Source organism: Rosa rugosa, chromosome 5 (assembly GCF_958449725.1).
Source record: "Rosa rugosa chromosome 5, drRosRugo1.1, whole genome shotgun sequence".
Taxonomy (NCBI): Eukaryota; Viridiplantae; Streptophyta; class Magnoliopsida; order Rosales; family Rosaceae; genus Rosa; species Rosa rugosa.
In genome coordinates this window covers 47,292,775-47,316,114 of record NC_084824.1, presented here as the reverse complement: position 1 = coordinate 47,316,114, position 23,340 = coordinate 47,292,775, and the positions used below count along the sequence as shown (strand labels likewise).

At 38.7% G+C, this 23,340-nt stretch overlaps 3 protein-coding genes across 3 annotated transcripts; 2 read left to right on the top strand and 1 right to left on the bottom strand.

The window, feature by feature from the left end:
- Positions 1-7,088: 7,088 nt before the first annotated feature.
- On the top strand, positions 7,089-8,885 carry LOC133709543 (ammonium transporter 1 member 1). The gene has a single exon (XM_062135322.1). The coding sequence runs from the start codon at positions 7,158-7,160 to the stop codon at positions 8,649-8,651; it is 1,494 nt and encodes a 497-aa protein (XP_061991306.1). The 5' UTR covers positions 7,089-7,157; the 3' UTR covers positions 8,652-8,885.
- Positions 8,886-14,948: 6,063 nt separating this feature from the next.
- LOC133709659 (carboxyl-terminal-processing peptidase 2, chloroplastic) lies at positions 14,949-20,197 on the top strand. The gene is made up of 13 exons (XM_062135469.1): positions 14,949-15,106; positions 15,560-15,923; positions 16,019-16,168; positions 16,734-16,816; positions 16,999-17,207; positions 17,737-17,805; positions 17,985-18,103; positions 18,238-18,313; positions 18,397-18,438; positions 18,812-18,920; positions 19,293-19,390; positions 19,471-19,564; positions 19,893-20,197. Exons 1-13 carry the CDS (start codon positions 15,002-15,004, stop codon positions 20,010-20,012), a joined length of 1,638 nt encoding a protein of 545 aa, XP_061991453.1. The 5' UTR covers positions 14,949-15,001; the 3' UTR covers positions 20,013-20,197.
- A 113-nt stretch (positions 20,198-20,310) lies between these two features.
- Positions 20,311-22,717, bottom strand: LOC133709661 (uncharacterized). The gene is made up of 2 exons (XM_062135470.1): positions 22,299-22,717; positions 20,311-21,080 (listed from the first exon to the last, which is right to left on the bottom strand). The coding sequence occupies exons 1-2, from the start codon at positions 22,659-22,661 to the stop codon at positions 20,568-20,570; spliced, it is 876 nt and encodes a 291-aa protein (XP_061991454.1). The 5' UTR covers positions 22,662-22,717; the 3' UTR covers positions 20,311-20,567.
- Positions 22,718-23,340: the final 623 nt, after the last annotated feature.

The window sequence follows — 23,340 nt, the reverse complement described above, 5'->3', positions numbered from 1 at the left end:
ACAAAAAATTAGATTCGAATATCACCCTAGATAGCCGTCAACGGGTCGTGTCGGATCAAGGTATTTGTTCTGTCGCAAGATACAAACTCAAACTCAACCCATTTAATAATAGTGTCTGTGGGTGCACTCAAAGTGCCTTGTCTGCTCTAGGTAGGCGGCGAGTTCTTGCTTTGTCAAATGGTCGCTGCCTCCTAGTGGCAGGGTGAGACTACGTGCCACTGGATGTAGATTCCAGTGGCAACATGATAGGAAAGCTGGTAGAATGGAAATTACGCTTTGCTGCATTAAAGTTGCTGATCGAGTAATCTTTCCGTTGTGTCACCGCTGGGAAGCAAATAGAACCGTCTGGAGCGCGTTCTTTGCTAGTTGGTGTGGATTGGAATACAAGTATTTAGTAGAGTCGTCTCATGATTTATTTTCTGGATGTACTCTAGTTGCAGATTGTAATCTGGGGTTTAGGCTCAATGTCCCCCCCTTGTATTCGTCGGTTTCATTTATGATGGCTTGAGGACAGCCGCACCGGCCCTTGTTCAAAAAAATAAATAAATAAATAAATAAATAATAATAATAATAATAATAATAATAATAATAGTGTCAAAAATTTAAACTCAAACTCAACCTATTTATTAAACGGGTTACCCGTTTCCAACCCGCTTAACCCATTTAACAAATAAATCGTATTGTGTTAGACCAAATGACAATGCAATCCATTTAACTAAAAAAAATGTATAAATTGATCAAATTCACTAAAAACTCCACAAGACAAATAATATAAATAATTATATATATTCATGAATAATTAAATCCAATAATTATAAAGCAAAATATTTCAAATTGTTTAATCTTATGATCAAATACTCCCAACGTACAAAATTTTAAATCGGGTTATACGGGTTCACTTCGTGTTGGTGGATTGACCCGTGGCCAACCAATTTATTAAAAAGCAAATTACCGATAACTACAAACTCATTCAAATAATTGCCACACGCAGAGTCCACGGGTCTTTTTTTCATGCTGTGAGCTCATAAAGTCTATGTGGACACGTGGGCAAATTCTTTTTTTTTTACTGACAAAAATGTCCCTTAACACACATAATAGAGGAAGACAGACGAGAGAGAGAGAGAACATATCTGGATCTGGATCGAGATCGAATCCGGCGAACCGAGGCTGCAAAGCAACCGGCGAAGGGAGGCTGCGAATCCGGCGAAGGGAGGCTGCGAAGCCGGCGAAATGAGGCGGCGAATCCGGCGAAGCAAGGCTGCGAAGCAACCCAGCTCATTTCCCCTCTTCCGGTCCCCTTTTCCTCTGATTCTCTCTCTCTCTCTCAGTTCGTCTTCTGAAAGCCACGAACAATACGGCGGCGTTTTGATTTGCTATGACGACGGCGGCGGCGTTCGGAGCTGCGACGACGGCGGTGCTCTGGGAGCCTAAGGTGGAGATTGGAAGGTACCAGGGGCTGAGCTCAGCAAACTGGCTCGCTCTCACCGCCGGAGGAAGACACTTTACTCTCTTCAACGCTTCGTCTCGGAGCTCCTCTCTCATTCGAGCCGTCTCTATGGTGCGATTTTGACCTCTGGTTTCTCTGTGATTTTAGGTTAATGCACTGTTCATAGGGTATGGAAATGCAAACATGATTATAAGTTATTCGGTTTCCTGAGAGATTCACTCAAAATGCTCGCAAAGTTTGATTAACTTTTTTTGTTTGTTTGGGGATATTGGCTCTGGTTTGTAGTAATTTCTGGTTTGGATTGTGGTGAAGGGTTTAGACTGGGTTCGATTACTGTCATTTTCGTGGTGTTGCTTTCTCTTGATTTTCAAATATGAGCGACGAGTTTCTGCATATTTCTTTTCTTTTCTCACTGACGAATGGGAGGGTTAATTAATTATAACCTCGGTTAAAATTTAAGATTTTACAGATTTTTCTTTTTGCTTGTTCTGTTTGGGTTTTATGCATATTATTTTCTGAAGTCTTTCTTCATGTGTAATAGAGGAAAAGGATGTCTAATTTTTTGCTTACTGATTTTCTGCCCTGTACATGCTTGTTTTTGCTAAAGGGATTCATTGGCATCTTTAAATGATTAGCTCCTAAAAGATTGAACTCTTTTCTTGCATCCAACTTTGACATAAAGTGCCTCTATTAATCATGTAATTGTCATTGCGCTTATAAGATAGTAAAAGAAGGCTCCAATTGTGCTCATTGATCAGAAAAATGATGAATGAGCACAATTGCTACTGGGGGTCAGTATACTACTGGGGATCAGTACACTACTGGGGATCAGTACACTACTGGGGATCAGTACACTACTGAGGGTCAATATACTACTGAGGCTAGTATACTACTGGGGGTCAATATACTACTGAGGGTCAGTACTCCAGGAAATCCTGCTGGAGAAACTTCTTCACCATGAGAAGAGGTGAAATTCAATGCAACTTGTATGTGCAAGCAGCAAAGCCAGAAATAAATGATATATTGTTCAAGTTTCATATTGTAATATTTATAAATAGTTTTTGGAATTATTAAATAAATGAGTTGTTTCTAAGAAAAACAAAGATGGAATATAGAAATATTATTTCTTCACAATGCTACTAACATTATTCACATTATCAAACTCACAAGGGCAGATTCGTAAATTACTTACCAATAGAAATAATTCAAAAAGTGAACAGTACCTCATGAACAGTACCACATGGGCCATGAACAGTACCGCATGGGAATTTAAAAAAACAGGCCTGCTAATGGTAATTTATGGACTAAAAGTGTAGGTAGTGGTAATTTGCTCTTTATTAAATGGGTCATAGTAGGTTGACCCACGGCCGACCCACTTTTTAATCGCGCGAATTCAACCCGTTTTATTTCATGTGAGTTTCGAGTCGTGTTATCGGGTTGCAGGGCCGGTCTTGAGATTGTAGAGCCCTGAGGCGAAGATTTACTTTTTTTTTTCTTATCAAATTATTTTTTATTTAATTTATTAATTATAATATGATAACAGTCAAAAGAAACATATAGTATTTATGTTATATAACTACTTCAAAAACATACGACTTGAGAACATGTTTGTACAAAAAAAAAAAAAAAAACTAATTCAAAAATATACAAAAAAGTTAAGAAAACAGATGTAAAAATGTCATTCGAACTCCTGCTAAAAAAGAGCCCTCAAAGGCAGCCTTGCCACTGCTCTAACTTATAACATCAATAATTTCAGGCATAGAGCTCATATATATTAGATAATATTTATCAAAAGTCAGAGCTCCGAGGCCCCCTGGAAGTCGGTGGCCTGAAATGGTTGCCTCAATGAGCAGCCCTCAAGGCCGGCTCTGTCGGGTCGTGTCGGAATTGACAGCCCTAACCCTAGATGAGTATATTATGTCTGTTTAATTATAATAGTGGTGCAGTCAATATAGTGATCATAATAGTTTTAGCTTACACCAGATTCTTGAATTAAGTGGGAAGTATATAATTGACAAAGAGCTCCGCTTATGCTCTAACCAGCTAGTTTCGCAACCGATTTGCTGGTTTATGAGCAGTTTACATTATTTATAGAAACCATGTTGCGAAAAAAAAAAAAAAAAAAAAAACAGAGAGATGGAGATAGATGTGTATTAAACTGGCAATTAGCGAGAAGCCGCAAACAGATTTGTTTGTAAGAGGCGGGTTGTGGTTTATGAGGAGCTAGATGTTAATAATGTGTGACATGATAAATCCCCCAAGTGGGATTAAGTATTTGGATGACTTTAATATGAAAACCATGTATGGAAATGAGCGACGGTCACGATAGGGGATTCCTGACCGTGGAATACTGTATATACAATTGATAGTAGTATGAGTTACTGCACCTACATACGTATGCATCATTGTATTTAATTATATGAATGAATATTCCATTGTCAATCAGGAAATATTTTTATGGGATACCTTGACCTTAAGATGAGAAAAGAGTTTTGTAAACTTCACTTAAATATTTACACTTCATATACGAAAGTAGTGACGATCCTTGATCTCTTATTCTCTCTCTTGGGAGATCGAGAGTGATCTTGTGGTAAACTCTAGTGCTCTAATTTATTATCTTAAAAAACTAATCACCTACATTACGTTGCTTATTTGATGATCGAATCTCTTATTTTCTAATGATAATAATGTAATATATGGAGCGCCTACATGACACAATATAGAGAGTGATCACCTAATCAGATAGAGTATAGTAAATTGGAAAAGCAACAATTGTCTAACAATAATTCTCGGTACAAGATAAACCTAATTCTCGGTATAAGGATCTTTTAGGCTTACTTTCACTGCTCTTTGTGCTCTTTGGACGACCAATTACTTACGAAAAAAGGTGGTAATTGAAACAAGAAATGTCTTGGAACCTAGCCCAAAAACATGAGAGTAGATAACCTCTCCTTGAGTCCATTTTTCGTACCAAAAATATGGCCACCCATTGTGTTCACTAATTCAAAACACCATCACATTTTTCCCCATAATTCGAGATAACAGTACATTTTTACTTTTAATTTAGATCTCTAATTTTCTATTGAGCTCAATGAGAATGATTTTTCTCACCCAATATTGCAAATACACAGTATGTAGTGGTATTAGACTAGCACATAGATTAATCAACATTATCAGTGTTCTCAACTTCTGATACGTATATTAATTAAGTATACACGTTACTGTATTGAAAGGGATGCCCAACACTAATAAGAATATATATAGTCCTCTAAACCCTAATTCATGTCCGCTGTACGGATGGGAGATCCGAAGTTCTGAACTGTCGATTATTAACCAACTCCCTCTTTGATATTTTGATTATTAAAACGTTAATCCAGTGATATCAGCAAACTATACTAACCTAATTCAAGTATTCAACTTAATAAACAAAATGAAATCCACCCTAATCCATTGATACATGATTGCGTTGCTTACTAATAAAGCAACACAACGTCGCTGCTTTATTAGTGGACTGTTGCTAAACCCTAATTAACAAAATATTCTAAACATAAACTAATTAACGCATATGCTAATCGTTGTTTACTGTATCCAAAGTTCCTATAGATTATGAATTTCTGACAATGGTTTAAATTATTGGTAAGATAGAAGGTATGCACATGCATATTGAGCAAACCAAATCAAGTATTGTTGTGAGGAGAATTCAAACTCATAAGAAATATTATTTTTTTTGATACGAAACTGATCATAAGAAATATTATTGCTCACCAGAAGAGCAAATCTAATTAGGTAAGCCGCCCAGCTTGATTACGTTTTCTAGGGCCAGATTCAAGACATGGATCACATGGTGTACATACTGTCTTTAACTAATTATTAGGATGCGGGGATATGATACATTTCAAATTTTCACATTTTTTAATTTTTTGAAAAATATTTTGATTCATACGTGTGGTCATGATCTAATCATTATTATTTTAGTGGAAACTTTTGCTATTATTTATGACGTTCTCTTGACTTTGATTGTAATATAAGGTTTAGAAATCATGTCCCCCAATTATAAATGTTCAATCATGGGATTAAGGGTAACCGCCCCTTTTCAATCCCATAATTAACCTCAGCTCGTGACTATGGCATTAGAAGGCTAGGGGAGAAGTTTAGAACCAAGTGAAGTTCATACAGGGTATGTGTTAGGAACTAAGAACGTGACAAATCTGGATTAGAATCTTCATGGAACACTAGTGACTAGAAGATAAGATTCGAGTGCAACTTCAACTCAGAACCACACAGATTTTCCAGATGTTCGGGGATTCTCTATCATCCCTTTCAAAACCGTACAGTTCTCTATCTATATCAAGAGGAGATCCGTGAAATTGAAACTTTTATGTGCTTTCACATTAATGAAATGATTCGCTTGCATCTGTTATATACTTGTATGGAATAACAAAGAAAACCCATTGATGTATAAAATAATTTGAATCTCAATTCCGAAAAAGCAATAACATTCTTGTGAAAAAGTAGATGCAAACATGTGAAATGCGTAGTCACTTGAAGAAAAGTAAGCCATACCCTATTCCCCACCGGGAAACAATATAAATGAAGTACTATATATAAATTCATTCCATTTCATGCTGTTTGCAATTTTGCATATATTATTGACCAAACTTTAATTGATTGATATTGATATTTTGACTTTTTAAATAATATTTGTATGAATTATCAAAGACTATAATCAACTAAATAGTCTTTCATTTCCATTATGCAATGCATTCATTTGTATTGTTTTCATTTGTATTGAATTTTTAGACTTATCTAAAATCATTTTCAGTAAAGAACTTTCAGGAAGTACGAGAAAAACAATGAGAAAGTCATTATTGTCAAACAGACAAACACTATCACAGTTGATTAATAGTCTTTCATTTTCATTATGCATTGTATTCATTTTAACTGTTTTTATTTGTATTGAATTTTTAGACTTATCTAAAATTATTTTCAGTAAAGAGAACTTTCAGGAAGCACGTGAAAAATAATGAGAAAATAGTTATTGTCAAACAGACAAACACTATCACAGTTGATTAATAGTCTTTCATTTTCATTATGCATTGTATTCATTTTAACTGTTTTTATTTGTATTGAATTTTTAGACTTATCTAAAATTATTTTCAGTAAAGAGAACTTTCAGGAAGCACGTGAAAAATAACGAGAAAATAGTTATTGTCAAACACTGTCACACTGATATAAACACTTTTGATATTATGAAAACATTTTTTTCCAATATAGAAAACAATCTCAAATGGAGCATAAGTTTCCCAACAACTAATAAAAGCGTTTACAAATAGTTAAACATCGCAAGTGCTTCTAGTTAATGATAATCATTTTTGACATAACCGAATAAAGATTCATTCAATAATAATAGTATTCAGAAGAAGCTAGAGTTTCATCCACACTCCAAGGTCAGAAGTCTGAGCTATTAAAATTGAACAAAACCACGGGAAGTCTAGGGCAGAAAAACTCAAAACCACAAAACGGATACGTATGCAATACCGTAGAAAAGAAAATTCAAACCTTCCAAGAATCTACGTATGAAAAAGAGGAAGATCCCCCGGGGCCCACACTCCTGTGCTCCCTCCTATATATAAGGAACAGAGTTGCTTAAATTCAACTGCAGCCACACTCCTCCTACTTTTTCTCTCTCTCTCTCAGAGCAAAGTCTCCAATGGCGTCTCTGTCCTGCTCGGCTCCCGATCTGGCCCAACTGCTGGGCCCAAACAGCACCGCCGCCGCCACCTTCATCTGCGACCAATTCTCCGCCGTCGACTCCAAGTTCGTTGACACCTCCTACGCCATCGACACCACCTACCTCCTCTTCTCCGCCTACCTCGTCTTCTCCATGCAGCTCGGCTTCGCCATGCTCTGCGCCGGCTCCGTCCGCGCCAAGAACACCATGAACATCATGCTCACCAACGTCCTCGACGCCGCAGCCGGCGGCCTCTTCTACTACCTCTTCGGCTTCGCCTTCGCCTTCGGCGGCCCCTCCAACGGCTTCATCGGCCGCCACTTCTTCGGCCTCAAGGAAGTCCCCAACTCCGGCTTCGACTACAGCAACTTCCTCTACCAATGGGCCTTCGCCATCGCCGCCGCCGGCATCACCTCCGGCTCCATCGCCGAGCGGACTCAGTTCGTTGCTTACTTAATCTACTCCTCCTTCCTCACCGGCTTCGTCTACCCCGTCGTCTCCCACTGGATCTGGTCCGCCGACGGCTGGGCCAGCGCCTTCAACACCGGTAACCTTCTGTTCGGATCCGGAGTCATCGACTTCGCCGGCTCCGGCGTCGTCCACATGGTCGGAGGCATTGCCGGCCTCTGGGGAGCTTATATCGAAGGTCCGAGAATCGGCCGGTTCGACCATTCCGGTCGCTCCGTCGCTCTGCGAGGCCACAGCGCCACCCTCGTCGTTCTCGGCACCTTTCTTCTCTGGTTCGGGTGGTACGGGTTCAACCCGGGTTCGTTTAACAAGATCCTAGTCTCCTACGGCTTCACCTACTACGGCCAGTGGTCCGCCGTCGGAAGAACCGCCGTCACCACCACTCTCGCCGGCTGCACCGCCGCGCTCACGACTCTCTTCGGGAAGAGAATCCTCTCCGGCCACTGGAACGTCACCGACGTCTGCAACGGCCTGCTCGGCGGCTTCGCTGCCATCACCTCCGGCTGCTCCGTCGTCGAGCCCTGGGCCGCGATCATCTGCGGGTTCGTCGCCGCCGTCGTCTTATGCGCCTGCAACAAACTCGCCGAGAAGGTCAAGTACGACGACCCCTTGGAGGCGGCTCAGCTCCACGGCGGGTGCGGCGCGTGGGGGATCATATTCACCGCGCTTTTCGCGAGCAAGAAGTACGTGAACGAAGTGTACCCGGGTGTACCGGGTCGACCCTATGGGCTGTTCATGGGCGGCGGAGGCAAGCTGTTGGGGGCCCATTTGATCCAGATTCTGGTGATCACCGGGTGGGTCAGCGCCACCATGGGCCCTCTGTTCTTCATTCTTCACAAGCTTAAGCTGCTGAGGATTTCGGCCGAGGATGAAATGGCGGGTATGGATATGACCCGGCACGGTGGGTTTGCTTACGCCTACCATGACGAAGACGACGCGGTTAAACCGGCCGGGATTCAACTTAGAAAAGTAGAGCCGAACTCTTCCACACCCACTTCCGTTTAAATTTTCTTTTCTTTTATTTTTATGGGGTTTTTTGAATAGTAATAGTTGACTATAGATGTCATCTATACGATTAAGAGTTTTGTGTAAGATAATGGAGCTGTAATTTGTGGTTGGTTGATGGTGTTGAAGATAAGGGAACTGTACTAATGGTTTGCCACTTTGGTTTCTTTCGTTCACGTTTGTATATACTATATACTACATACGGTTAGTAGAACCGGGTCCGATTTCAGGTTACTCGAAGTTTGGTTTGGTGTCTCCGAATACATAAGTAGACCAATTGCATATAATGGCAAATCGGGTCCGATTTCAAGCTAGTTTACGGTAGAATTGAGGTAGCTTGTCAGTATAGTGAGCTGTTTTTCGGTATTGTATAAATACGTTAATGTGTGGCATATTTTGTATTATCGTATTGTTTATATGACTATCAATTGTCATATTATTGAAATGAATATATTCTTGAAAATGAGCAGTTTATACGTGGTGATGACAACATTGGATGAAATGGTTTTTGTTTGGATGTGTGTTTATATGGTTAGGACTTAGGAGCCAAAAGAATGGTGGGCAATGCAGCTGGGTTTGATTTGTTTTGGACCTGAATAAGAGCAATGAATGAGTGAGGCCAAGAGCGACAAGGAATAGTCGAATAGATACATGAATGTATGTACGTGAGAGTGTGAAACATTTTGGAGTCGTTCATTTGAATCAACTTTGACACTCAGTCAGTATGGGCCAGTATACTTTGGGCGATGGGAAGACCCTACAAAGTTGGAAGTTTGGAGACGTTTGGAACTAATATCAATTGATAAAGTTTGGTACTAAATAATTAACATTACTAAAAAAATTATAGTAATTGAATATTTTTTTTTATTTGATATTGCGAGGCATTTTATTTCAGTTAATCGTGATATTCTTAACGTATTCTTTTCACTTATAAAGATTTTCTTGACGAATTTAGTAACGATCTCTATTACCCTATCATATATTACTAAGAAAATGAAAAGTGGAAATTCACATCATTGTTGTTGAAGTCACATTATCTTAAATTCAATCATTGAAAATAGTCATATCCCAAGCTAATGCTAGTGCACTTTCACTTGTAATTTACTTGCCATTAATAATGATAGAGTTCATGAAGGGTTTGCATAATCGTGGGTCGACATGCCTGAGTTCGACTTGGTGCAATCGCGCTTCTTTAAATAGATATCTCTTTCCATGAAATGATGATGGTGGCATGCATGGTGCACTCTCATTCTTTCCAGTGTGTTGTCAATTTATATCCTCATGATTCGAAGTATTAGAATTGTACGACTGTTTTTTAAAATCAAATGTTGAAAGTCTTCGGCGTATTATTGCATAGTTTGATTTGTATTGCATTAGCCAATTCATTACGTAGTTTGATTTCTTCATAGGAAAAGAAATGATCCCATCAGCAAGAGAGCAGGTAAAGTTGAATTTTAAACCTAAAATTGTATCTTAAGCTAACATATAATAGGCAATACCAAGTCTTGTTTTTTCAGAGTACAAAGTCTACAAGATCAAAAGACGAATTAAAGAAAGGAGTATCTCTATCACAAAAGCAAGTAATAAAATGACTATCCGATTATTTGTAAAATCAATAATATGTATGAAGATAAATCACAAGTAACAACAAAATCGAAATATAATCACATTTGCTTCAGGGAAAATCGGTGAAGAAATGAACCACATGGGGTGGTTGAGTTGACAAACTAAGCTATTCAAGTTTGGGATCAACCCCACCCGAGTTAGAAACCTAGCTTTGTAAATTCTTGTGGCTAGCGGCAGTTCGTTCTGCAAAGGAAGATTGGGGAGATCCTTCCTAGGAGAAATTTTCTTCTAACAAAATGAAGAAATGACCGTTTTGATGGCGAAAGAATGATGCAGTAGTAGTACCGAGTACGACAACAATCGGAGTTGCGATTGTAAATGATGTGCAATAAAGAAGCGCACCATTGATTTGATGAGGGTGGTGGTCAGTCAAGTCTTCAAGTGTGAAAGACTTTAAGCCAAAGGCAAATTGCAAAGATTTATGGTAGGAGCTACTGGAAGTGGTTTGGACAATGACGACTTTGAATGTTTTTCTTTCGATACTATACGACGACTTTGAATGTTGCCTTTGCAAGACTTTGAATGTTGCCTTTGCAAGACTTTAAATGAAGAGAAGTATAAAGGACTGCAATCTGTACGGTGCATGTATATATTTGTTTATTAGACTAAATACTAATTACTCCGTGTATTTTGTCCCCTAAAACAGTTCACTTTTCACATTCTAAATTAAACAAAATACTCGTTGTTTTCTTAATTTCTCACTCAATAGGTCCAAAATGTTTTATACCTCTCACTTCCTCTTTTTTTTTTCTCTTTTTTTTTAGTTAAATTATTTTTTCTCTCCTTTTGTTATACATTTCTCCTAATCTGATATATGGTCGACAGCCAGTGGCGTAACCAAGTGAAGGGCTACTTGGGCTATAGCCCAACCCAAAAATCTTGAATAATGTAGATAGTATAAGTGTGCTACCTCTCCATGAATTTGACTTTGGTTTAGTTGGCAAAGTAATTAATGGGTTGTTTTGCTCTTTCTCAAGCACCAACCTAGGTTCGAGTCCCCTCAACCTCCATTCTTGTTTTCTTTGCTCTTCACTACCCTAGCTCACCTCCACCATTACTGCACTCGCCGCCCTCCGATGAACTCAACTCAGGCCCCCACGTCGTTCGGCGACGTCTCACGCACCAGCGACGTCAATATCAAGAATTTGGACACCTAAATCCCTTCTGCCCAGTGCAGATCTCTTCTCCCTTTGCGCGTCCCTCCACCTTGTTACACAGTTAATCATCTAGAATTAAGCACATGCATGCAACTCCGTTCTCCGTCCGCTTTCTACAAGCTTCATGGTGTTCATCAAGTTTGTCAGGAAGAGAGAGACGTAGGTAAGAGAGAGCCAGACGAGATCAAAAACCTATTCAACGCCAGTGTCCAATATGGCCCCACTATTGACCTCCCCGCCAATCCTCCCAGCCCGACCTGAGCCTCCATCCCCGTCTCATCCTCGCCATTCATCTAATCCAACCTACCTCGGATTGTCAGCAAATTGAAGCTCATGGTCTTCCCAACCCGTACCGTGAGGAGTCAAACTCGGCATTGTCATTGTCGAGGATGTTTAGCTTAGCTACACCAACGATGCCGGCTGTTGTTGCTGAGGAACGACGGTTTAGATCGAGGAGGAAGAAGATGTATTTAGAGAGAAAAGGAAAAAAACAGAGAGAAAAATAAAAAATAAAAAATTTAAAAAAAGAAGTGAAGGGTGTAATAAACATTTTGAACATATTGTGTGAGAAATTGAGAGAACAATAAGTATTCTGTTTAATTTAGAAGACGAAGGATTGAACTATTTTAGGAGGCACTCCCAACTAGTATTTTGTCATTTATTTGAGTAATTTGTTTATTACACGTTGAGGTCTGTTTGAGATTTTTTTATATGATTAAAAAAAATTTAAACAATTTTTTTTTTATTTGAAAGTAGTGATTCCAATTCCAAAAGTGTTTTTGTAAAAAAGAAGGGTCCTTGACCCAAAGCACCAAAATAAGTAAAAATTATCCCACTTACCCCAGCAACAAATTTTTGTTCCCACATACACAATCTAATAGCAAATGACCATTTTACCCTCAACTCAATTAAAAAATTACAACCACACTACTCTGAAGTCTCTCTCATCCCGTTCACTCTCTCTCTCTCTCTCCCCCACTGACCTCCGGCTCCGGCAAAGTCCCAGGCCGTCTGGCGCTCAAGTATATCGGACCGCATCAGATCACGGCCCAGACCCGAGTCAGATCGGGGCTACGTCATTTCGAATTAGGTGAATGATTCCGCCATAGTCAACGGGTTACACTCCAACCCGAAGTTCCTGATCGAATCGGAGCCGTCGACGCCGCAGATCTATGCACAGAGGCTCTCCAGCAGCAAGTTCTGTATCTTCGAGTACAACGACGGCGACCTGTCCGGGATCGGAGAGGCTCTGAGGTTCGAGTGCGTCCTCGTGGTGATTACGGACCGCCCGATCCAGGACCTACTGTTCATGGACGTGCTGAGGTGGCAGGAGATGGCACTGTTCATGGGGAGGAGAGGTGGGGCCAAGGAGTTGGAGGTCGCCTTGTTCGATTGATTTTTCGCAAATTTGGATCAGTCAGGCTCTTCTCAATACCTGAATTTCAATTTTTCTTTTCGATTTGTGTGGTTTTGGTTATAGTTCTTGATTTTAGGATCAGACTGTTATTGGATTCTAAGGCTTATTCATTTCTGGATAGATTGGATTTGACAGAGTTTTGAATTAGGATTCGATTTTGGACATTTGGTTTTTTGTTATTGAATGCTGTATCAGAAGCTTGGTTAAAAAAAAAAAAAAAATTCAGAAGCATGATTTTTTTGTTATTGGCTTAAAAAGAAAGTTCTATTGGGGCAATAGAGGTATATTAAATGTCTATTAGAGGGCAATAGACGTCTATTGGGGGACAATAGATATTTTCAATTGATATTATCTCCTCGTTTTTTTTTCTTTAATCAATATTTTATTTGTCTAAATTTAAGGAAATTAGTTCCAATTCCGGCGACCGAAAGTTCTATTGGAGGGCAATAGACGTCTATTGGGGGACAATACATGGCTGATAGACGTCTATTGGGGGGCAATAGACGTCTATTGGGGGGCAATAGACGTCTATTGAGGGGCAATACATGGCTGATAGTCGTCTATTGGGGGGCAATAGACGAAAAGTTCTATTGGGGGCAATAGAGGTCTATTGGGGGGCAATACATGGTTGATAGACGTCTATTGCTCCTTTATTGGTAGGCAATAGATGTCTATTGGGATAATAAACATTTCCGGTGAGGTTTTCTGAAAGGTCCGATAGACTGCGGCCGGTGACCGGAATCCAGCGAAAGTTGGCCGGAATCCGGCGGCCGGTGACCGGATTCCGGCGAAGTCTCCTATGGCTTCTCTCTCTTCCATTTTCTCTCTCTCTCTCTCTCTAAGTAACAAAGGGTTGAGGGGTAAAATGGTATTAAAAAAACAATTAAAAACAAAAAAAAAATCTTAATGGGGTATTAGGGAAGAGTCCCTTAGAGTGTATTGGGTAAGAGAGAATTAAAAAAACTTAATGGGGTAAGTGGAAAAAAAATCTCTAGAAATGGGGTAAATGGACAAAAATCCAAAAAAGAAATATAAAAAATGTCAAACGATTGAAATCAGAAAATTGACACGCTGTCGCGTTTAGCCATTCTCATCAAATCTTGTTCACATATTTTGGGGTTTGAATATCTTTCATCAGGCATTCGATTATAGGAGCTGAACATTGAAACAATTTTGAGTCTAACATTGTAAATCATAATACAAAAACTCAGTGATCGCATCCACTATGCATGTCAATTGGCGGCTTGACTTAGTACCACATGTAATACTCGTATGGCAACGAGGCTCGACTTCTGGTGGCGCAAGGGGGCGATGGCAGTAAAGACAAAGTGAAGCACTAGAAGGCAGCGAGGTAAAAGCCCTCTTGGGTTTATTGTTCATATTTCAACTTGAGCGGTGGTGTCACTTTAGTTCCATTGTTATTTTTTTTACCCCGCCCCATTTTACCTAAACCCATCAACAAGTTAACTAAGCGGATCAATATTTGATAAATCCTTGAATATTCATCTGCTCCTGAGAAGTTCTAAGAGACAGAAAGTTGTCAATTTTGAAGGCTGACAGTTACAGCAGTCTGAGAGTTGACGGCTATTTGTTAAATATGGAAAGACTGAAAATCATACCCTTCGGTGATAGCAGAGGAGGTCTCTGCTCCTTGCACCTGACTTATATTGATATTCTGCATGATTGATCAGATGTTTAAAAAGATTGAAAATCATACTCTTCGGTGACAGCAGACTTATGTTGATATTTTGCATGATTGATCAGATGTTTAAAAAGACTGAAAATCATACTCTTCGGTGACAGCAGAGGAAGTCTCTGCTCCTTGCACCTAATTTATGTTGACACTTCCTCTGCACCTAATTTATGTTGATAATCTGCATGATTGGTTAAATGTCTCACGCAGAGAGATTTGAACTCGTGATCTTCCATGTTATTAGTTGGACCAACTACTGCATATCACGGCTCACAGGCAAAATTAGTTACATTTGAGCAAAGAAAATAGTAAAACTGTAAAAACATTACCTTTTTGTGTTTTTTCTGTTTTTTTCCCTTGGCACAATTTAGTTAGGCCCATTCTGAAGGCCCAACAAGGGATTCGGATTAAGATAGTATCTGAACGGAAACGAAGAGCTCTCTCAGGCTCTCCGTTAATGGAGGTCTTCGCTACCTCTGCAACTCCTTCTTCCTGCCCTCATTACCTCATTTCAAATTTTCACAGTAACCCTAAATCTCCCTCTATCAAAACCACTCCTCAGGTACTCTCTTTCTCTCATTCACTTCTATCTAGTTCACCTTTCTTTTCATTGGGCATAAGCCATAATTGTGAAATTAGAAGAAGAAACAAGATTACTTGTTAAAGTTAGAAACTTTGCCTCTTTTCTGGGTCAAATTTGAGTCAAAGCTCAAGTCTTTGCAGTTGTCAAACTATAATTCATAGCAATGTTTTATTTTTCATTAATCTAGCTCATATTACTGTGAAAAATACTAATTGGGTGATCATTTCTGAGATGTTTGATTACATTTTGGTGTTTATATTGCTTATTCTTATATAAGAACAGAAAAGCAATCACATAGTTTAATGTTTGAAGTTAAATTCAAAAGAGGGTTTGGTGTCTCTTGAAGAATGCTGCTGAATGAAGTATACCAAATGTTATGCATTTGTATTAGGGAGGCCGAATAATTTTAATCTTTAATCCGACTCTCTGCAGGTGTTGAAATGGAAATGTCTGCCACTAGGGGTTGTAGAAGCTCGAGCAAAGTTTTCTTTAATGTGTGCAAGGACGAGATCCATCAAGAGACCGATAAGTTATGGTGGTACTGATGGGTCCTCGAAACAAGATTCATTGCTTGGACCAATACGGAGGTTCAACCGAAGTTTTGTTTCTCAGTTCGGTTTGTTTTCCGCGAGTTGTAGTAAGCTCAAGGAAAAGCTTAAGTTGAGGAGACGTGCCGGGAGTCTTTATAAAGTGATAAACTGTCCTGAAAAATTTAGGCAGCATGTTTTTGTTCGATTTGTTGTTGGAGTGATGGTTGTCATGTCAGTTTCTGTTTCAGTTAGCAAGGTTCCATCATGTAAGTGAACTTTTTACGGTAAATAAATTAATCACTAGCAGAAGCTGTGCAAGGGCAGAGAACTTATTTGCTTATTGTTTGACTAACTTTCATAGGGGCTCTTACTGAAGAGAATCTTCTCTTCTTAGAGGCGTGGAGGATGATTGACCGTGCATATGTTGATAAAAGTTTCAATGGACAAAGTTGGTTTCGCTACAGAGAGAATGCACTGCGCAGTGAACCAATGAACAACCGAGAAGAGACATGTATGGATTCCATCCTTGTATTCATCACACAGAGCATATTTTCTGCACATCAGAGTCTTACTACTTTTTATGTAGCTTGAATTTCCGAAAGAATCCGTGTCTGTTTTCTGAATGGCACCTTAATAAAAGGTCATTGGGACTCAACTAACAGAAAAGATATACGGAACCTAATGATTCTACTATAAGTTTCAGCATAACATACCATATTTGAGTAGATACATGTTAGGATTATTTGGTTCATCTAAACCCTTGGTTGCAGAAACTTATTGGCGAGCTGCAAAGTTTGCTCCCACTTTAAATATACTAAAAATTTATCATCTTTGAAGGGTCATGTATATTTTCCTCAGAAGCAGTATATATCAGTTTGAAATATGCCACCCAGGTGCTGCCTGATACTTGCCCTACAATATTGAATATTGTAGACCTGTTTTTTTGCTAAGCTGTATTTGTGTTTTGTTTCAAAATGAGTAAACTTTTGCCCATCAAATCACTTCATTGATTGAAATTCCTATACTTTTATTTCCAGTTCTGCCTCTCTAAATCCTAATGGTGTATTTGCAATCAGATATGGCAATAAAAAAGATGCTTGCCACATTGGAAGATCCTTTCACTCGATTTCTGGAGCCGGAAAAGTTCAAGAGTCTACGGGTAAAAGAAGATTTCTTCTCATGATCTTAATATATTGCATTTTGGTTTGAATAAGAAAATGACATTGTCTCATTCCACATCAAACTAACACTCTCAACGTACATATTATATTAATATAGCATAAAAGGCATTTCAATATAGATGTTGTCCCTAAAATCTGTTTATATCTTCTCTGAAGGCAGTCTGGTACTCAAGGCGCTCTTACAGGCGTAGGGCTGTCAATTGGCTACCCTACAAAAATTGATGGATCATCAGCTGGTCTAGTTGTTATTTCAGCTGCTCCAGGAGGTCCAGCAAACAGAGCTGGCATCTTGTCTGGGGATGTCATTTTGGCAATTGATGATACAAGTACTGAAACGATGGGCATATATGATGCAGCAGAGCGGTTACAGTGAGTTTCTTACCCTTTCAACCACCTAACCTGTCATTTTATTTTCTACATGTTTAGGATTTAATAAGATGCAATTAGACTATGGCTTACAATTATATATAATATTGTAGCTGCAATGCTAATCCTTTTTGCTAGGTTTGCACATTAGTATACACAGAAGACATATTGTCCTTTTCTTGTCAATTCAATTTTGAGTTAGCTGAAGTTACTTACCCGTCTCTTAGCTGCATACTGTGAAAAACAAAACTCACATAGCGATAGTTGAAAACTGTGCTTATAATTCTTTATCACATATTCACATTCAAAGTGGCTTTGCTAGTAAGTACCAGTACTAGGTTGCGTATTTGGCGAGTACATGAAATTTATAGTTGAAAGCCCTATATCATTTAAGAATCTGGAGATGCTCTTTATCTTCGACCCTTTGAATTTCTGAGTATTGTCTGGTTACTTGAGTAGGATAGTTTTCCCGAGCTTTACATTCCACTAAGTTTCTTGTTTCATTTATATCCACTTCTCCCAATTGTTTCAGGGGATCTGAAGGAAGTTCAGTGAAGCTAACTGTTCTTAGTGGACCTGAAATCAAGCACTTGGATTTAATGTAAGTTCAGTTCTTCATTTATCCCTGCAAATTTGTAATTTAATTGTCTAGACTTATATTCCCCGCTTCATTAGCAGTGGATTGTTGTTTTATCTTTACTGAATCTTCCTTCCTTCCTTTTTGTTTTTTTCTTTGTTTATTTTAAAAAATATTTTAAACGAATCCTTTCTGGCTTCTAGGCGGGAGAAAGTCTCGCTGAATCCAGTGAAGTCAAGATTATGTGTAGTGCCGCAGTCAGGCAAGGATTCTCCTAGGATTGGCTATATCAAGCTAACAACGTTCAATCAAAATGCATCAGGTAAGTAGAACTAAAGCTGTTATCTGTTAGGCTGTGTCAGCACTGGTACTGGGATCCCAATATGTTAGAACATAAGTACAGAGAAGCAAAACTTTTTTGTTTGTAATTTGATTAAGAACTTGTATCCTGTGTAGGTGCTGTGAAGGAGGCAATTAAAACTTTAAGGGATAATAATGTTAATGCCTTTGTGTTGGACCTTCGAGACAATAGGTGATTATCCTTTTATGTAGTTCTTATAAGCTATAACTTTGGCAAGCTTTCTGAAAGCCTAACTTTGCTCATGTTTGATGCAGTGGTGGTCTTTTCCCAGAAGGAATTGAGATTGCCAAGATTTGGTAAGCTAAATTGCAGAAATCTTATATTGCATGCCTTAAATTTATTGTTCATTGTGGCTTTGATTAATAAAGTTGTTTGTTATTGTTTTCAACTATTCAAATTGTTATTTTCTCTAGGGAAGACGAATACTAATGAAGTTTGGGCTGCATAGTTAAATTCAGCCCTGGCAGTCCTGGCTGACTATGCCATACTGAGACAACTAATGTCTGCACTCAGTCATTGCCATGCCATATGGACTTTGCTACTCTAAGAACTTATTCCTTTCTATCATGTCTCAAAAATTCATTGTTAGTATTTCAAAAGCAAAGTTCACACTTCTCCATATCCAGTCTGATTTATGGCTACATTTCGTAACTGGATTTTTCCTTCCAGGTTGGACAAAGGCGTGATTGTATATATTTGTGATAGTCGTGGTGTTCGAGATATATATGACACTGATGGAAGCCAAGCAGTAGCCACTAAAGAACCCCTAGCTGTGCTGGTATACTTTTACACATTTAACATTGATTACATGGTCATGAAATTCCTTGATTTATAGGCAAACATTTCCAAATACTTGGGCCACATCTCATTCTGTTAATCTGTTAGATAGTGGACTTAAATTCTCATTTCCGATATTCTGTCTTATTAGCTGGGAACATTTGTATAGTTGGTAACTGAACTTATTGCTTTAGAATTTGACATCCTTGCAGAATGCTAAATTAAAGGGTTAGGATTTATTCTTGACCCCTTTTTTATTGTTATATTGACTTATTGAGTAGTGTATGTAAGTACTCATAGTATTTTGTCTGCCAATGATTTTGTTATTGAGAATGTGGTGATTTGTTGCATGCATCTTCTGAGATTTCTTTAGGTGAACAAGGGTACTGCTAGTGCAAGTGAAATATTAGCCGGGGCATTGAAAGACAATAAACGTGCTGTGTTGTTTGGAGAACCTACATTTGGGAAAGGGTAATCTTTGTCTATAGTTTACATAGTTCACATGAATGCTCATATATTCCTGACATGAACTGTCCCATCCAAATATGCAGGAAGATTCAGTCAGTTTTTGAGCTGTCTGATGGTTCTGGCTTGGCTGTTACTGTTGCTCGTTATGAGACACCTGCTCACACAGACATAGACAAGGTCTGGTGCTCTCTCTCTCTCTCTCTCTCTCTCTCTCTCTCTCTCTCTCTCTCTCTCTCTCTCTCTCTAATATATATAGGAAGTTGACGCTCTCCCACAACCCTCGAAATACATTTGCGACCCATGCAGCAAGGTCGTTGACACGCCCTATATGACAGGCTAACACCGAATCACGCCGTCACCTTTGCCTACCACGAGCCCCTAGGGTTTGCAAAGAGAAACCCTTGACTCGACTAGCAAATCTTAGATTGGGATTAGCTAGTTTTTATTTTTTCGATAATGTGCATATATCTCAACTTTATTCAGCATTCTGAATTTCTGATTGTAGGTTGGTGTGATTCCAGACCATCCATTGCCAACCTCATTTCCGAATGACGAGGAGGGTTTCTGTAAGTGCCTCCAGGACCCTGCCTCTGCTTGCAACAAGGTGGAACTGTTTGCAAGATGACATTAATTTGTGTACATTAGTTACAGAAAAATGGCAATTGCTTACAGATGTACTTCTACATTCTTTCAAGGTTTAATTCATTTGACGTAGTGCCACACATTCAATGTATAGGTAGAACTATCCAGAAATGCAAGCAAATGTGATTTCATGATTATTTATGACAGAAAATTCCATGTCCATGATAACTGTGTGTCCTCGTTTTGCAACATTCATGTCCAACCTTCTGAGTTTCTCCATTCTGGAGAAATCTTATTTATACAATCTAACAAAACAAATACCAAGTTCTACACCCTGTCTGGAACCAAATATACCAAGAAAATGTATTGGTAGTATATAAAATGGCCTAAATTTAGGCAACTTGGAAAGTGGGTTACTTATGCCTCACAAAAACATCACATATGCAAATTGGTTTGGTTGATATGCCTTGATCTTAGCTTCATCTAACCTAACCTTAACCTAAACTGGAACCGAAGGTTGTATTGCTTATTCTGAAACTAAAGGCAAACCAATCAAAGTCACGCTCCAAGTTTGAAAGTGCTGGCTTATATTCTGTATTTACCAAAATATCTTTGTCCATGAACCCAAAAAAGGGAAAACTGCAATCAACAACCTCAGCAGAAGAGGTGTATCACTAATTCTCTCTCTCCGACTCAACTTACCCTTCCCTCTAGACTTTCTTCGAGATTGCCTCTTTTCAGATTCCATTCTTTCAAGATCATCCCACCCACCTAATTTTGACGCATCTTCGCCACTATTACCAACTGAAGCATCATTCCCAACAACCCAAGATTGGTAATCCATCTTTTTATTATTAGTTTCCTGATCTTCATCATATGTTTCTTCTTCGTCCATTTTAACATTAGCTTCACTGGTTGCAGATGGTTTCCTTCTCATCCTGGACTTGCGTTTTGGCCTTCTTTGCGTCCTTCCCCATAGCTTCTCAATTGCCAGTGAAAGGGCTGACTGACCAAGGGGAAGTGCTAATGCCATGAGGAAAGCTTTTGGACCCGTAGATAGCAGCAGAGATATGACAATAAATGGTAATGTCCAACCATAAGATCTGAACACCTGCACCCATAAAAAAACTATTTATATTTGGATGTTTGGACCTATAAGAAGAAAAATAATTTGTAACGTACAAAAATTAACCAGTACAAGCATGATAAGAGATATATTAGTTTCTAAAAGAATATCAAATTTTGACTCAAGAGAGTTTGTATCTCCATTAAGTTGTTCGTATTTGCTGATGTCTTTTGGTAGTTATTTTATCACAAGGTTTCTATTCAGGAATAAGCATACATTATCTGATCAACGTACGAAGTACAGGAACGAGTGAGGCAGAACATCTGTATTTATAAACCCAGAGTACAAGTCAGTTGCAAAAATATTTTGTAAGGTGAAAAGCACTAATTCATTGACAGAAGAAGCATTGAAAATGCTGGTGTGCGGACAGCACAAATTATCAAATAGTTTGCTCATTCTGCCTGAAACCAAATTAGTAACTAATCTGCCTATCCAAAATCACCCCAAGCATCAATTCTGTGAAAGCAATAGCTAATTACAACAGTTCATGCCAAGAAACGTGTTAAGGTTTTTCCTTTACGTGCAGATGATATCGCACTCAAACTAAGGCACTCCAATGACTGTTTTCTACCTTAAGGTGCCTTCCCTTAGCTGACATAATGCGTCATGGTCAATCCTTTCATTGGCTGCTTTTCTCAGGGAAGCGCCTTTGAACAACGTTGTGTTTAACATCAGCTCTCTTCCAAGCTACTAAACATTTACCCAAAAGCTGAAAAGGGAACTTGCTGATTTGCGAGAAACATTTTAGTTGCAAAAACCAAAACAGGTCGGGAAGAAATTTAAAAAACAGGACAAAGGAAAAGAGTAATACTCTACTTGGTTGCTTTATTGTAGTTTTCAACTTGAAAGTTTACAGATTATAATACCATCATTCTTATACTGTTAATGTTTCTTGTACTCAAAGCTTATGTTTTTAGAACTATTGCTTTTCGAGTTTTCGTCTTTCACAAGAAGTTGCTTTGGGAAAGTGTTGATCCCCGTAATAATGGCACTGTTTAACTTCCGAACTAGAGCTAAAATTTACTACAGATAACACATGCTCATCTATTTCACTATTGCAATGTGTAAAGTCACACTTGAAAAAGTAACAAAACCCAACCAAAATCTTTAAACACATACCAAGTTGAGCAAAAAGCCAAGAAATTGCAACAATCCCAAATCCCAATTCGTAGAAACAAGCAAAGGAGAAGTGAAAATTATCACCTTGAAAATCCAGACACTGTCAATGGCTTCCTCCAAGACTCCAACAGGTTTTTCCTCCATCTCAGAGGGCCCATCTGACCACCACCGCCTCTTCTTCTTCTTCCCTTTACTTGTATTGTAACCATAATCATCTTCTTCCTCATAGTCATCGTCATCTTCATCTCCGTTTCGTCTGTCTCTGAAACTAAAACCGAATGTTTTAGAGCGAATGGTTTCGGCATTGGAATCCCAGCGGCGGTAGCAAGTAGTATAAGAGCGAAGTAGATGAGAGGAAGGAGGACGTGGGTTTTGAAAAAGAGAGTGAAGGGAATATCTGGGTCGCCATGGATGAGGGTGTGTGAGGACCAGGACACTGCTCTCCATTACCACTGTCAGCTTCCATCTGCCACGTTTTTGTTATCTTCTCCCCCAATTTAAACTCTTTCCCTGGCTAAAGTAAATACAGATGTACTTAAGCAGACCTGATAAAATTTATAGGGTGTTTCTAAATGTACCCAGCAAAAATCTAAGTATATACCCAGTAATTATTTTTAAATTAAAAATATATAATAAACTCAATTAATTTTTCCATCATTGCCCCATCGCCAAACACCCAGCAAATATTGGGTTTTTCTTTCTATACCCAGCAGCAACGTCTAAGGATTGATTTATAGGGAGAGAAGTTAATTAGTTTCTTCTTGTGGAATCCATTATTCAATGAATATTACTTCTTGATCTTGGTGGTAGAGACAACAAATCAATTCCATTGAGATGATTTCTCATTCAGTTTGAAGATGATTCTCACCTTTCTCAAGTTGAAAATTTTTTCTCTTCCCTCTAATAATAATTTGTTCTTTTATTTTGCTTAGATGATTAATTGAACAAAAAACTCATCAAATATGTCTCAAACTGAAGCAATTCCTACCGGAACATGAATCTTGAAACCCAAAATAAAAGAGAAAGGGAATAAGAAGTTGCTGGGTTTGTTTTGTGTAGATGAGGGTATTTTGGAAAATTTATCTGCATTTAATTAGATATTATTGGATATAAATAATTAGCTGGG